The 16286-nt window shown below is 43.8% G+C and overlaps 1 protein-coding gene across 3 annotated transcripts in view; it reads right to left on the reverse strand.

Moving 5' to 3' along the window:
* Positions 1 to 16286, reverse strand: part of MAPK6 (mitogen-activated protein kinase 6) — a 31746-nt gene that overhangs the window by 6490 nt on the left and 8970 nt on the right. The window contains exons 1-3 of one of the 3 annotated variants that reach the window (XM_059823973.1): positions 8930 to 8976; positions 1592 to 2803; positions 714 to 858 (exon numbers count right to left, since the gene is read on the reverse strand). In XM_059823973.1, the coding sequence (XP_059679956.1) occupies positions 714 to 858; positions 1592 to 2146 (700 nt within the window). In that variant the 5' untranslated portion in view covers positions 2147 to 2803; positions 8930 to 8976. Of the gene's footprint in view, positions 1 to 713; positions 859 to 1591; positions 2804 to 6039; positions 6052 to 8929; positions 8977 to 16286 lie in introns of those variants that run through there. The other 2 variants (XM_059823975.1, XM_059823974.1) reach the window with 2 other exon arrangements.

Below are 16286 nucleotides of genomic sequence, written 5' to 3' on the forward strand. Positions count from 1 at the left end.
TGTGGTACAGGATGGCCATCAAGAGATTTGCTTCAAACATTTGCTCCTGATCCTAACCAAAGCACTAATGTAGATGCACCCCATGAGACCAGAGCATTGCTTCCTATCTTACCAGAAACATTTGGAGGTTACACATCTCCTTGGTATGCCACACTAAATTTTATATCTTAAGAGTCCTCCCTACACCACTGAAACAAAGGTCAGATCAAAACAGTCTGTATGTGACAAAAAAAAATTGGGAATGGAGAAAGAAGGGCTACTCTTTCACAGTTTAAAATATAAAGTAGTGAGAAGTGATTAGGGTGACTACATTTAAAAAAATCTTTATGAATATGATACTCAGGGGATTCATAATCCTCAAATAGTCCCCGCATACATCAATTCACTAAAATACATGTATTTAGAACACTTCTTAGGCATCCAATAAATTTAGCTTAACTTAATTACAGGCAGATTTAACATATATGTGAGTACTAAGTTAAATTGCGATATTTATCTAAATACACACCGGTATGAGTAACAAAAATCGAAATGTCTTCTGCTTTACAAATACATCAATTTATAGTTTGCTTATATAATTGCATGATAATACAGCATATCCTGATAGTCAATGACTACTGATACTAGCCATGAGAATCAACCTTTCTTTAGGAAGGTAAGTAAGCAGTACCAATCCTTTTAGGAATATACACACACATTTTTATTCTACCCACCTGCAAAGAGGGTTTTCCCAGTCAGCATTTCAGCAAAGATGCAACCTGCAGCCCACATGTCAATGGCTTTAGTGTAGTTGTTAGGAGAAAGCAAAAGACGGGGCGATCTGTACCATTTAGTAACCAATCCTTCAGAAAGATGGCCCTAATGAGAACAATTTAAAAAAGAAAAAAGCTTACTTAGGTTTTTTTAACAGGTACATTTTAAAATTATTTGCTTCTTATTTTTTTAATGCACTACTACAAGATACTTTTGGTCTCAAGGTCCTAGGGATAGTACCATTTACCCCCTATTAAGCCTTTCTACCTTTTAAAATGGATCAGCAATATCTTTATGAGTGAACAGCGACAATATAGAAGTATGATACTACTCAGTAGTCAAATGAGGTACTGCAGCAAAACTTTCTTATTCCCAGATGCCAAATAAATGCAGAGATAATAATGAACTCTCTTTTGAAATATCATCTAAACCAGGAAGACAGTATCTCGAAATCAATCCTAGGAAGTAGCCACACTTGCACATTATGAATGCACCACTTACAAACTTATCTAAGGCTTCTATAGTTATGCCTCTAAATGTTGCTCTTAATCTCAGGTTCTGTATTCACTGTTAAAAATCTGCTTTTCTGAACATATCCAGTAAAAAAAAAGTTTTATTTTATGCTTGCAGTAGTCCTATCTGAGACAAAACATGTCATCCAGAGATCTGTTTTACTCTATTTGCAAGTATTCCAGTTCTACTGTATGATCCCTAACATGATATCCCACCTGTTAACGAGGCCTTCCACAGACTATCTACCTCTGCAAAAGGGAGAAAGATGTTATTTTAAGAAGGCATGGTTGTCAGTGTATCACAAATATTCCTACTCTTCACATACCTTGTGGGAATAATGAGGATCCATGATTCGTGCAAGACCAAAGTCACCAATCTTCAGCACCAGATCTTCAGTATTAATGAAAAGATTAGCTGGTTTGAGATCTCTATGCAGAACATTTGCAGAGTGAATATACTTGAGCCCACGTAGCAGCTGGTACATGAAAAGTCTGGCATGATCTTCCAGTAAAGGGCCTTGCTCTAGCAGATTAGCCAGATCTGTCTCCATGTATTCCTGGACAATGTAAACACAGTTCAATTCTGTAAGGGAGCCCACGTCATCTGTTAACTGGCTTCCACTAGGACCAAGAATTTCAAATACTTTGACAATGTTATCGTGGTCAAGTCTTCTAATAATTTTGATCTCACGTAGAGCATGTTTAACACTCTGGGGATCTGTAAGGACAATTTTCTTGACAGCCACTCTTTTGTCACAGTCATTATCGACAGCAGAAAAAACTAAGCCATTTCCACCACAGCCCAGTGGTTTTAAGTCCATATAGCGAGAGCCCAGATCAAAACCATGAATGTTCATGAGACTTTCAAATTTTTCTGCCATTTTCAAATTATTTACGTTTCGTTTTCCTCAAACTACTAAGCTTCTGTAAACACGCGGAGACAATTCCACTGGTATCTGAAGGAAAGGTCTTACAGAAAGGGAGAAGAAACACTTGGCTTTGACTGCAAGATGGTTTCTTGACACTCTCATTTCATTATGAGCCAGCCAGGCCTGTTGTGTCGCCTTGAATTTAGAGCCCGTAAGCTCTAGAACTCAAACCGAGCATAAGATAGAAAGATTGCAGCATTCATAGTTCAAGAAAGGTGCAGCATTTCTGCAGACATTAAAGAAAACACTCACAAGAAACTCAAACGGAATGAAATGACATACTATGCACTCAGCTCTACTGTGCTAAACTGGTTAACATTTAACAAAAATGTGAATAAATATGCACATAATAGGCTTCTATTAACATCCTCCTCCTCACAGTGCAGATACATTCAGTGTTGGACTGGTCCTGAGCAGCGTCATTCTATGGTGCTGGTAAGCACTAATTTTTTTTCCTTCTTCCTCCTTTTTCTCTCCTTTGTTTACAGTCTAGTTAAATGGGAAACTGGCAGCTCTTGGTTTACAAAAGATGCCTTCTGTTAATGATCAGGTGGCTCCAGCTCACCACAATCACAATCAAAGCTACCATCCATTTTACTCCGTGACAACCTGAAAAGGAGAGAAAAATACATCAGTATTCCAGCACATGCAGAAGTCTTCCTCCTCCTCCAACTCCTTAAGTTGTCCTAAATACACAACTTATTTAGTGTCCAGTTACAAAATAAGAAACCATCACAAAAGCTAAACTAACTAGAAATGACATATACTTTTCATACTTGTGGAGGAAAACTGACAATAATCACCAACCGCCATTTCTAAACACATATTGTGAAAGTTTTAGACATAACCTATTGAGAATATAAGGCACACAATGAAAAATCCTACTGAATCTTAATAAAGAAGGGAATATCACAGAAAACTTGGTAATTCTCTAATACAGCTGTTAAAAGACAAGTCAGAAACAACAGTATCCTGCACCTCAGACACTAAGTTTTGGAATAATTATTTCACTAAACTTTTACTCAAAGACAAAATCAGGGTTTTAACTATTTCACCATAATAAGAGATAACTGGGTACTGTTCACAGTAAGGGTACACAGAAAAGGGTAAGGTTTGTGCACTCCAACTATTTACTGACTTTCCAGAATATACAGCACACTTCCAATGCCACTTACAAAGTTTAAATCCTTGTGATTTTGGATAAAGTTTACTAACATCTCAAATCATAATTTTGCTTCTATACATTCATTGTTATAGGAATCATAGGGCTAATTTGAACATATTAGGCAAATATTATTACTTTATCAATTACTTTTACACTTATCCAGCCTAGATTACAGAGAAAAACTAACAGCGAGTACATTTTACACAGTAACTGATATATTCTATAACCGTTTCCCCTAACATATGGGCACTTCCAGACATCATTTATTTTTTAATAGTCTAATGAATGCAACTACTATTTATGAAAACAGAAGTGGTAATTTTCTCAGTAAGTTGCCCTGTCTGCAGCAGCAGAATGCAGTCATAAAGACCATATGTTGCACTTTTGCACAACATCCTCATTTCTTTGAAAAGCTCAAAGATGCCACAAAGAGAAGAGTCAAAGGTGTACCTTACATAGTGTAGTAAGGTTTGGGCAATTCCATGACAAGTCACTTGTGTGTTCTTCCCCAAGAACTATAGGTCACATCAAACCACTAAATGTCTTCTCTTCAATCTTAGATTAACACATTTCAGCTCTTCACCCAGCTCTCTAAATAAATGTAAAGTTCCCCAAACTATCCCAACACTTTAGAGTTAATTGTATGAGTGTTTTTCCTTAAAACTATGCTAGCACTTCAGTGGGACAACTGGGACCAAGCAAAACAAGTCTCCCCACTCCTAACAGGGCAGCAAGAGCAGCTGACAAATTATTAACATATTCTAAATAATGGCCTCAATTCATTAAAGTAATCAGAATTGCATGTGGAAAAAAAAAATAAAGAAAGGCACACTGGCAAACAGAAGCACGAATGTTTCAACACATTTAACTATGACCATTCCTTAGGCTCAAGCCTGACTGCCACCAAGACACAGGGCCCCAGTGCCCTGGCTCCCTCCCTCCTGCCACACACCACCTGCCTCCAGGTATCTGTATGGCCAGGTGATATACACAGGAAAGAAGGAAGCACATGCTATCCTCTGCTGTTTTTTTTTTTTTTTTTTTTTTTTTTTTTAAATAAAGATCAACAAATGTAGTATTTCTAAACTTAAAAGTGTTGAGCTGCCCTCCACCTATGTGGTATAGTACCCTGCCAGAAGGGTGATCTTCAAAGCTTTCCTTAATCAGCATGTGTAACTATTGCTTTGAGATTTCCTTTCTTCACATACTGCCAAGAGTCCTAGTTGTAGACAGCGTTTTACAAGGGTTATTATAACCTTAGTATAAACATAATGAGGTAACACTGTTACTTTTCCCAAAACTATCTTGAATTTATAGCAGTATTAAGGCATCAGTGTGACGACCCTTCTTATAATACCCATGAATTTACTTAAAGAACAATTATAAAATTTATCCTAATTAGGATAGTATCAGTTACTATCCAACTCTTTGTTCACGGTTATAAAAACCAGCAGTCTAGCTTCTTGATTTTTAACTTTTTTTTAAAACCTAAAAATATTCTCTCATTTACATGCACCACTTTCAGCCTCACTCATTCTGAGCTGCTGCCTGTAAAAGTTTACATCACCCTAGACCATTTTCCTTTCATTCCCCCCCCCCCCCATGCTTATGGAAATTCATTTTTGTAGCTTTTACTAACACTTCAAATTTCTTGTTAACTCAAGGTCCAAGGCCTCTGTTCAAATGCCCTGCAATAAGCTGTATTTTATATCCTTGGGACCATCTAAAACCAGTTGTATTCTTCCCCATAATTAGGCCTATTGTTTCACATTGCTGATGTCTTCAATATGCAGCCATACCAAATCGGTTTGCACCAGCTGGGTGACACATCTGGAACCTCTCTTTTCACTAGTTCCATTCAACAGCACAGGAACAAATTCATAAAGATGCCCATCAGTAGCAAGGAGTAAGATCTGCTGATCTCTCCACTGTAACTCAGATCTTACCCCTTACCACTATGACTAAATAAAGGCAGCAGCAGAACTATAACATGAAAGTAGTAATGACATTACTGCTTCAAGGAGAAAAGGAGTTATGGCCCACTTGCTTACTGAAGTAGGAGTCCTGAAATTTTCATTCTGTATCCCTAAAATGATGCATTTTTAATCATCAGCTTATACTATACCCCTCCACTACGTGACCACTAATTATGTTTTCAGAAGCTATGTCATGATTTTCAGAATCAGAGTGATTTAAGTAAGAAAACAAATGTCAACAACATAAGCAACCTATCACAGCCTTCAATTTGACCTGATCCTGTTACAAACTTCTATATAACTATGAGCAAATGACTTAATCCCAAAGCCACAAAAAGCAAGGCCCAGCTATCATTCAAAACAGGATCTAGTCCCAGGAAGCTGACCAGGGGGCAGCCTATCTACCAAACAGATACAGTACCTCACATGAGTATGGTGAGGACAGTAAGAGATTTTCCTAGCAAAAATGCCCTGCTCTTAAAACAAATTAAATAAAAGATTCAGTAATTGAGAATGATCTTCCATTTACTGCCACTGAAAATTCTACTTTGGAAACGTAACAGATGACAATGCTGTAGCAGGTTCATATATCCTTGTCTAAACAAAAAAATACGCTTCTAAACTAACCCCACGCATTAACTACACTCATCTCCTCTTCCACATTGAAGATGTACTTCTTTCACTATGCCAGTTTGATCTCTCACCTAGCGCAGCCCTTTGCTCACACGCTACAGCCCCTCCGCTGCCATCGCCCGCGAACTGGCCCCTGGGCCAGGACTGCAGCTCCCAGAGCATCGCTCACGCCAGGGCCAGGGAAGCAGCTGAACTGGTTTCCCCATCCATGAGTTAATAGCAAACAGACATTTAAGACAAATAGTCCTGTGGACCAGAAGCAGATAGGAGGGATGGAAAATAAAAAGTTAACCCCAAACTTTCTTTCACTCTGACTAAGATAATAATTAAAGGGTAAGCAACTAGAAGAAATCAAGGCTTTTCTCAAGCCAAAATGAGCTCAAAGTAACAAGTTTTCTTCTTTGCATTTTATAGTTATTTTTAACTTTGGAAAATAACAAGGTGGGTTTTTTGAAACACTAACACTGACACAGAGTGACATCAACACCTGTTAAGTTTATACATTTTCAGTTTCAATGAAAGTCATAACCATCAGTCCAGGTGTCTTGAAAATACACACTAAATAAACAAAAATGACAAATTCCTCTTCAGTCGTGTAACATGCTCTAACCACCTGAAACACATGATGGACTATAGCATTAAAAAAGGGGGGGGTTATCACGACAATTTGTGCCGAATAGGCTGTTCATGCAGGCACTGATGTTTTCATTTAGGCTGTCACCTTCCCAAGACTGTTTTTTTTTAAGCAGTACTTTTATTCCTTCCTCCCACAAAGTTTAAAGAGGGAAACACAAAGATACTAGTTTCTTAAGTGGTTTACAACTATGCTTTTAAAACAGACCAGTTCTTGGGAGAGGGCAACAGAAGTGACCCACAGAAGGGCTGTTGCCTTTGAAATTGTTCTTAGTGCTGGCAGACATCACAACACACTACCAGCTTCATACATTATGGACGCAGCCCCTTCAATTTGTGCTGAACTCCTGCACGTGGATTTATCACAGTTTTCAAGAAACAGGATATACACTGAAACAAAGTATGAGACATTTATTTTTTCAGAAATACAAATAGGACAGAAAGATACCAGTTAATTTGATTATGCAGACCACATAATGATCAAATCATTACTCACAAGAGAAAGACCAAGAATGACTAATGACATATTATACAACCTGCTAAGTACTATCCCTTTGACTATAAAAATACGGGGCACAGAAGTATTTTTTTTAGATCAGCCACGTTGCAGTCAGTAGGCAGAGTGAGTCATCGTCCAACTCATGAAACTGCTGCTTTTCTAAAGCCTCCTACTTGCTCCCCACACTGTTTAAGGAACTCGGTGCTGGCAGTCAGCTAATGTTACTATTAGTTTATAAATCTTCTGAAGGGTCTGTAAAAGCACACAAAAATCCACTGCGTTTTTCTGTATCATAAATAAAGATGGTTTGGTCCTCCCTTTGGGCAATTCAATGAAGACTCACCACTGAAGAAGCCTACCATCAGCCAACCACAGCCTTCTGCACCTCGGCAGATCTGCTACCGTCTGCTGTTCCACTGAACAGTTAACCAGTCAAGAGCGAATTAAAGATAACAACCGCACAAGCAACGACTGAGCCTGAGTGAGAGGCTGAAATGGAAGTTCCCATTTTAGCTTTACAGCACACATTTTCTGAACCCAGTCACCAAACTAAAATCTACCTCTATTTTAAGCCACCACTTTCTGAAATCTGTAACTGGTTTATAAACACATCATGCTATCACAATGTTAGTTTTTTATATATATATACACACACATACACGCATATATGTATATAAAAAAAGCTTGCTGGCAACAGCGCTTTTATCAGTGTTTGCACCGGCCATATGACAACCTGCCAACCACCGTTTCATTTTCCATGACACCATTAACTTCGCCATTGTCAGGTTGATCCAAAATGGCACTGAATTAGCCAGAGAAAGAGAGACTCATCATGCAGAAGCCAAGTGTGCACATGCTGCCTGCCTAACCAAGGGTACCTGTTCCTCCAAATTCCGAAACTGGAGCAGCCTCTCTCCAAGCTATTTTCATCGGGTGCTTCAAGCCACTTATGAAAAGTATTAAGTCACTTTTTCCACAGAAGGTGCTGGAGGTTACGGGGGAGCCTGTGGGCGCCCTGGGAGCACGAGCGAGCGGTACCTGTCCCCGTACCTCCCGGCACGGCGGCTGGGGAGCGGCGCCGAATCCCCCCGAGGAGCCGCCGGCACCGAACTCAGCAGCAGAACTTCCGCAGACTTCGGAGGGGCCGGGCTCTCCCCCGCGCTGCCCGGCCCGCCGCCAGCCGCCAGCCCGCAGCCGTCCCGGCAAAGGACATCCTTCCTCCCGCCGCCCCTCCAGGACGAGCCAGCTTCGCCCGCCAGCGTCGCTCCTTTCCCACACACCCTCTCCAGACACCGGCGACCGCGCAGGCGGAGGGGGCCCACCCCCGCCATGCCCCGGGCGCGGGGCGGGGGGAGGCGGCCTGCCCGGCCCCCGGCCGCACCGCGGCCACCGGAGCCGGGCCCCCGCGGGGCCGCCGCGGCGCGGAGGAGCCCTACCTTCAAACGCCCTTCAGGGCGCGGACACCGCCCGCCGCCCCCGGCCCCGCTCCGGCGGGAGAGGCGACCCCCTGGGCCCGGGGGGACGCCGCCCGGGCCGCAGCCGTTGGGAGCGCCCCCCTCGCGGCGCCGCGCGGCCGCCCCCGCCCGCCCTGTCAGCGCCCGCTCGCCCCCCTCAGCCCCGGGGCTGCCGCTGCCCCCGGGCCGCCTCCGCCGCAGTGCGGAGGGGCCGAGCCGGGCGCCGGCGGAGCGGGGCGGCGCGGAGCGGAGCGGGCCGAGCCGGGGGGCGCCACCGCCGCCCGGCGGGAGGGAACAAAGCGCCTTTGTGCGGCGGCGCCGGGCCCGCGCGTGCGGCAGCCCGAAACCCCCCCTCTCCTCCCCCGCCGCACTCACGGGCCTTCCCAGGCTCATCGGGGTCTGCGCTGCTCACACGGCCGGGCCCCGCGTCCCCGCCACCGGCTCCCGCCCGGCGCCCGCCCGCCTCGCCGCAGTCGCCGCTGCCGCAGCCGCCGCCATGTAACCCGGCGCGGAGGGCAGGGAGGGGCGGGGCCGCCGGCGGATCCGCCTCCGCGGGGCGGGGCGCGGCGCAGCCCTCAGGGAAGGAGGGCGGGCGGGAAGCGCGGCACGGCCTGGTCCCGCCCGGCCGGCGGCCGCGCTCGGCGCAGCGCCCGGGTACCGGGGAAGGCTTCCGTCCGGGAGGCGTGGCCGTCCCCCGAGGCCTGCCCGCACTGCAGGGCCCTCCCGCCGGCGGGCCCGCGCCCTCGAGTCCGGAGGAGCTCCCGACCCCCTTCCCCCAGCGGGGCTGGCCTGGGGGTCCGCAGCGGGACGCCCTCTCGCTAAGCGGTCCCCTCACAGCCTAGCATGTCCTCAGGGGACAGGGCGGCTCCCAGGAGCCCGTAGGTCCCGTTAGCCAGAGGAATTTAGCAGAGTCTCAAAGTCCGGTAGAGTCAAACACTTCAAAGACACGGGCCTAGTGGAGCTGTGTGCAGGGGCTACACACTGCCGCCCCAGATAACGCGAACTGGAGGCCTACAGACACTAGTGTGGCCCTCTAGTACTGCATTAATATGCAAAGCTTCAATTACGGTTGCTGCTTCCTCTTCCTACTAGATCTCTGCTGCCTCCTGACAGCTTCCCTAGAATCAGACTTCTGCTTTTGAAACCTGCCTTTGACCGGAGCCCTGGCAGCGTCTCGCTCGGCAAGGCCTAGGGCTTGGTTTCTTCGGCATTTCCCCCGGCCACAACACAGCACACCAAAAGAAATCCCACAGGTGCAGAAGGGAGCGGGAATGCGGGTGTTTTTTGCAGCAGGGATGTGTGTGTGTGGGGAGGAGAGCCGGGACATGACTCCAGGCCCAGGTTAGAGGCCCTGCTACAGCCGGGAGGAGGAAGGGGAGAAGATGAGTGGGACAAGGAGGCCCAGCATCAGTCGCCGCTGGGCAAGCACCGTTCCTGCGGCTGTCAGCGTGTGGGGGTCTGAACAACGACAGGTGGGGAAGTGGCTGCGTGGGCCCAGTTCAACCATCCTGGCTTTAGACGTCCCTCATGGTAGAGAAACAAAAACACGAAGGCAGCAGGCGGGAACGGTGCAGGCAGGCTTTCCTTCTCCGAAGGGGACATTTTGGCTCAGATGTTCTGCAGTCTTAGTGGCATGGGGGACCTGAAAGTTATCCCCACAACCATCTACAAACTACTTGCCATTGCTGTCACCTCTGTAGAGACCAGAAAGGATTTCTCTCTTGCTATTGCATCTCCCTTAACAGACATAGGCAGAGACAGTAAAAGTCTACTTTTCCCTGAAAATCACAACTAATACAACAAAATAAAGCAAAATAATTAAAACGTTAATTTTTTTCCCTGTGAGACTTTTACACAGCAGTCTTAGTGGGGAGAGAGAGACATGAAAACACCAGGCCTGTAGGTATCAGAAGAGCCTTACGCTTCCACTAACACAGTTTTGGTATAACTCTCAAGACAGGGTGCAGTTTCCCTAGGTCCCTCATATGCCTTTTCAGTGCAGGATGACTCAAAAGAAGATGAAACAATTAATACTCATTTTTACTTGTTAAACAGAGGTTATTTATAGTTAGTACTAGGATAAAAGTTACTCACATTGCATAAGGCTCTATGGCTCGCTCTGCTGCCATCTGGACAGAAGCATCCCATTGACCCTTGCACTTTTAAATCACTTAACTTTATTTTTTTAATAAACAAGTCATACATCAACATCCAAGGAGCTCCCTACCCAACTCCTCTAAAGTTATTTAAATAACTTTTAAACCCCCTTCAATTATGAAGCCAAACATTAACTTTTAATTTAGTCAGATGTGTGGCTAACTAACAAACTAGCAGGAGAGGTAACTTGGGCAGTTGATAATACAGCATTGTACTAATAGCACACATACAGAAGTCAGTAACTAAACTGACACTTTACATTACAATACTTGCTAATTTATAGGCAGCTAACCATGCTGCCAACAGTGGAGAAAAGTCAGAAAAAAAGTTGCAGTTCTTTTGCCCACCCAGAAAAACAGAGTTGGAAGATTACAGTACTGGCTGCTCCAGAAGGCCTGTATTTAAATACAGTCTATAAAAAAACCTGCAGGAGTGCATATTTGGAAGAGGTGATGTTAGGACGGCAACCAGAGCCAAGCCACAGAGGAGTATTTACTTGCGTTAAAGGAAGAGATTTGGGACTCAGAAAAGGCAGGAGCAGCAGTGGTTGTATGTCTAAATCCAGAGCTATTTAGTTAATTAAAGAATCCTTCCACCCCTACAAAGTATTTTCATTATGAGAGACAAAAGAGCAAGCTGATCCTAGGGTACTGCAGCAAGCAAAATTTTCTGTTACAGCCTTGCAACAGCACCTGGAGAGCCTATCGTCATACTGTGTCCATTGGGACTATTTGCCGATACCCACATTGCTATTTCGGTCAGGTGGAGAAGTTGTACATCCATGGAGTTTGCTCTGCAGCAGCCCAGACTTTAGGAAAGTAGTTTAGCAAACACAGAGGAGGCTTGCAGTAAGTGGCAAGGTTCCTTGCCTGGGTAGCACACGCTCACCCATAAATCTCATGTGGTCCAGATGAACCACCATTTTTCTGTGTTCCTAATTAATAAATCAAGAGCTACTTTCTTTTTTTTTTCTTTTTTTTTTTTTTCTCCAAAGTCTTTTCTGCCATTTTAAGAGCATAGTCTGTGGTAGGATCTAGTGAACGAGATCCTTCAATCAAGAGGAAAATCATGCAACAGGGAAGAACATGGAGCAGGAATGTTACTTGTCTTCAACCTCACTATTTGTAGAATTACAAGGCACGTGAGAAGGAGTTGCTCAGAATTTAATTGTGTGTCACATGGCAATTTATAGCTATCTAATCCAGCAAATTGCTAACCTTTTCTCAGATTTTTAATATCCTATTGATTAGGCTGTAAATTGCTGTGTCAAATTGTTTCCCCATTCCCCACAAGAATGCAATTACATAGCATGTAGATGATATACTATATGATACCAACCCATTCTAAAACATTTGCAGATATTAACTGTCAGTAAAATGCAGAGTAAGAAAAGAACTGGACTTCGAGGGTCATAAAGCCCAGCAATTAAGAAATAATTAGAACTGAAGCAATGATTCATTTATTATATCCAAGTTCAAAAAGATCAAACAGTAAATTCCAATGTAATATTTCAGTCCTGTGTGTGAATCATTACTTGTGGCATAAAAGGGAATGAAGTATTTTTAAGTGTCCACACCCATTATGATTGGCAACGGAAGAAAGATTTGGAGATGGCTTGGAAAGGTTGCCCAAGGTGACTTGGCAGCTCCAGGCTTTTGTCTCAGTTTCACTGCTTTGCTGGGCTTTTCTGTGGGAAATCTTTGTTTCTGGCATTATGCAGCTCTCTCTAATGATTCCTGGTATTTTTCAGAAGATGCTGAACTTAAGCATGTACCTCACATCAGCAGCCTCCACCCCCAGTGAAGATTAAGTTATCTAAGATGATACCTGGTTCTTGGCCTGTCCTGCAGGATCAGTCCCCCGGCCAGCCGAATTTGCTGAAACACACAGGGGAAGACTGACAGCAGACAGTACCCGGGGCATCCGCCGGACTGCTGCTGCCGCAACTTCCCAGAGGAAAGGAAACATATCCTAGGATACATTTTTAAGGACTGCCCATGCTTCTTACCAAAGTCTAGGATTCATTTTGCATGGGGATAAGGATGAGTTTGGAGAGAAAATCCCACTTACTAAGGGGAGAGGTTCAAGAAACACTCAGTTTCTGATGCCTCCTTGGCCTGTTCTTGCTTATCTGTGTTCTGCAGGGTGACCTGGGCCCTCGAAGTACGATTTGGTTTTCCTGGCACAGCTCCCAAGAGTTTTTAATAGTTTGTCTGGGTCTCCTTTTACTGCTGCCTTCTCCAATTAGCCTAGTTCTCTGCAGGTGTTAAGCAAAGCCTTTACAAATCACTTGCTCTTCCAGCTCACAGTTTCATAGTGCTGACATTCAGCACAAATAGTCCAGATAAATTTGAGTTTCACTGACAACCCAACAGCTCAGATAACTTCACTTCTTGGGAACCTCTGTTTCCTGGAAAAGGTCGGACTACACCTTTCCATACTGGACATAGGGTTTTTTTATTTGTTCTTTTTAATACAAACACATTTTCCTAACGTATGCTCTCTGGGTTTGCATACTTCAAAGTTTTCCCAATAGATCTTAAAGTATACTTAATGCCAGCATTATTAGCAGGTAACCACACAGAAGTTGCTATTTTAAAAACTTTTAACAAATTTTTATGTCAAAATCCTTTTTTAGTTAAAGTCTACTTGTCAGTAGCCAAAGCTACCTGGGCACAAACAGCATGCTGTCACCTCATTTGCACTCAGTTGGTGGAACTGAGTTTGCTAGAGCAAGCTTTGTACCATCTACATTCTGATCAGGAAAGAAGCTATGAGAATATTAGGGGACTTAGAGGAAAGGAAAAAGGCAAACCCTAAGATCATCATCCCTGCGTGAAACAATAGAAAGACTGGAGAAGAACAGACCATTAACAGAGACCAATTCAAACCAAAGGCAGCAAAGCACAAAGGGCAAATGAAGGTGGAAAAAGAAAGTCACAGAAAATGTTCAACTTTGAGGTTAGAAATAAATGGGTTCTGTGACATACTTCGGAAATTCTGTGGATTTGCAGGAAAAAAGTCATTAAACACTTAAAACAGAACAAGTCATCCTTCCCCCTTGGTAGATCATGAGCAATCTAGGACACTTCGGTACAGCTAGCTGCATGCAGGCTCCCTGCTTAATATCACACATTTTTATTACATCAGGCAATTCCATTGCCTACTTTTTCTATGTCTTAGCACAGGGACAGAGCAGCTGCCTAAAGCAGGAGTAGGCAAAGCCACGGCACTACTGGGAGAAGAGGAAAGCTTAGAAAACTTGCCTTGTAGCTGGGTCATCCCTGAAAGTGTGAGCCCTCTATGTGTGAAATTCACTTGTAGGGCTGGAGCTATCCCAGATTTCTCAGCCTTTCATTAATTCCTCATTAGTTAACCTTGCATAGAGGTAGCTATCAGTATTTCATGCACAGAATAGCAAACACGTAGAAAAATTTACCAAGGTAGGCAATTAAGGCAGTATGTGTTAGGTTTAATCACCTTTTAAAGGATGACTAGTACCAACATTTTCATACTCGGGTGCTCCAAGCGACCTGAGTTGCTTCTAACTTCCCAGCGTGGGACATGGGAGGTGTGCTGGAGCCAGGCTGTAGATCCAGTCAGTGGATAAATCTACGGCTGAAAAACATTCAGAAAGAGGAATGGGGCTGCTGTGACAAGGCAAAGCATAGGATGAAGTGGAAATAAGAGGCACCAAATGGTTTTTTCCCAGTACTTCAGAGGGAGTATAAGAGAATTCTCTGTGCAACAGTTCTCTCCTGTTCAGACCTGCATGAACGCACCGCTCCCATCCCCACCTCCAAAACCTCAAGTGAAGAAGTTAGGAGAACACGTCTGCCCACTAAAGTGGCACCAGAGCAATTGTCTAAGGCATCTCTGGGTTGGTTATTGCATTGGCTGCAGTGCTGCTAGAGTTATAAGGCAGCACATTACTGTACAGATAGTATTGAAATATCTGTAATACCTTGAGTACTCCAATGTGGAGAGATGCCCTGGAAGCAGGGCAGGTGCTCTCATCAGAACATACATTTGGTTTTGCATCCCTACTGGAAAATACGTCAGCTCTTGAGCAGAAGTTATAAAGGCCTGATGATGGATTTCTGTACAACAATTACATGTTTTTGTAGAACTATTGCATTTAATTGCAGAACTATACATATTGCTATGTAGAACTGTTCTTGTTCATTCCTATAGAGCAGTAAACCTTCCTACATTCAGATTTTGATTGCTGTTGCATCACAGAGATAAAGCCCCTGCTGTGCAATTGTAAATACAGCTGGTGTTGCAGTGCTTGTCATTTACAAAGAAAAAAAAAATCAGATTAACATTCACTAACATTTTCACCAACACCAGAATCCTCTTGAAATACATTTATGGGGGCAAAGCTCAATACAAATACATGGGCATCTGCTAATACAGTGCTTTAGCAGCCTGAGGCTACACAACTTTTACATAGCAAATAGCAACAAATGTAATCTACAAGGCAAGAAGGGAGGTGCAATGAGTTGAGGCATTTCAAACACTTTCAAATATTATTTTGCAATAATTTACATATGAATGGCATGACCAGAAGTGAATCTTTGTCAGCCATCGAGAAGATGATCCGTTGCTGCCACAAGAAACTTGGGGGTTGGAAAAGCAATACTAATGGGTCATAGTGGAAGAGTCTCAGACCTTTACTGCTACTTAGATTTATGCCTTGTAGAGGCCTTCATGAGTAGGCCGTGGACTCCCATCACGTCTAGGCCACCTGCGGCACTGTGGTACTTCTTCTGGTGGTTTGTGAAAGCAGGATGAAACAAGCTGGATTGTAAGACACATTCAGAAATTGTGTCTTTGTGACTGCTCAGGCAAAGGCCGTCCTCCGTTCACTTTGCCCTGCAAATGGGGGTCTCCAACATGCCCAAAGCTCATGGATGCAGCTGTTTCACAAGCAAGCAGCATATTGGATGGCTAAAGATAAAGAGGCAAGAAGCACGGTGCCAGCAGGGTCAAAGCAGGCCAGTGGGAAGCCGATGCGAGTGCTGTTGCTCAGGGTGCGTTTCGTCTGTGGCCAACACGCTTTTTCAGGATTCCCAAAATAACACTTATCATAAACAGCAGATCGACTGGGAAGCATGCTGCTTCGCTTAATGCCTCCTACTGTCCCTGCCAGACTCCTACCCCAGTCAGTCTCCTGAAGCTGAAGAGATGGAAAACCGAAGAAATATTGAAAGGTAGAAACTTTTTATAGAACATTACCATCAAATTGCATGGCAAATATTCAGCATCGCAAAAGCTACCTTGGGTAACTTTTTTTATATCTTCAGACGTCAAACCCCAAAGTTTTTATCTTGCTAGCAAATAAAGTTTGGAACCACTGCCTCCCCCTTCATACTCTGTAACCTTTTCTCAGTGCCTGTTGCACCATCTATTTCTAAAGATTTCCACTAAAAATATATGGGACTATTCAATTCCCCATATTCCCCAACCCCATTATATCTTAGCTTTCATTAAGATGTTCTAGGACATTTCAGGTTTTCTTAATAGTTTTGAGAAATGTATGAATTTCAGAATTGAGAAATAACAAAAATAT

This window comes from Gavia stellata, chromosome 13 (genome assembly GCF_030936135.1).
Source record: "Gavia stellata isolate bGavSte3 chromosome 13, bGavSte3.hap2, whole genome shotgun sequence".
In the NCBI taxonomy this organism is placed as follows: Eukaryota; Metazoa; Chordata; class Aves; order Gaviiformes; family Gaviidae; genus Gavia; species Gavia stellata.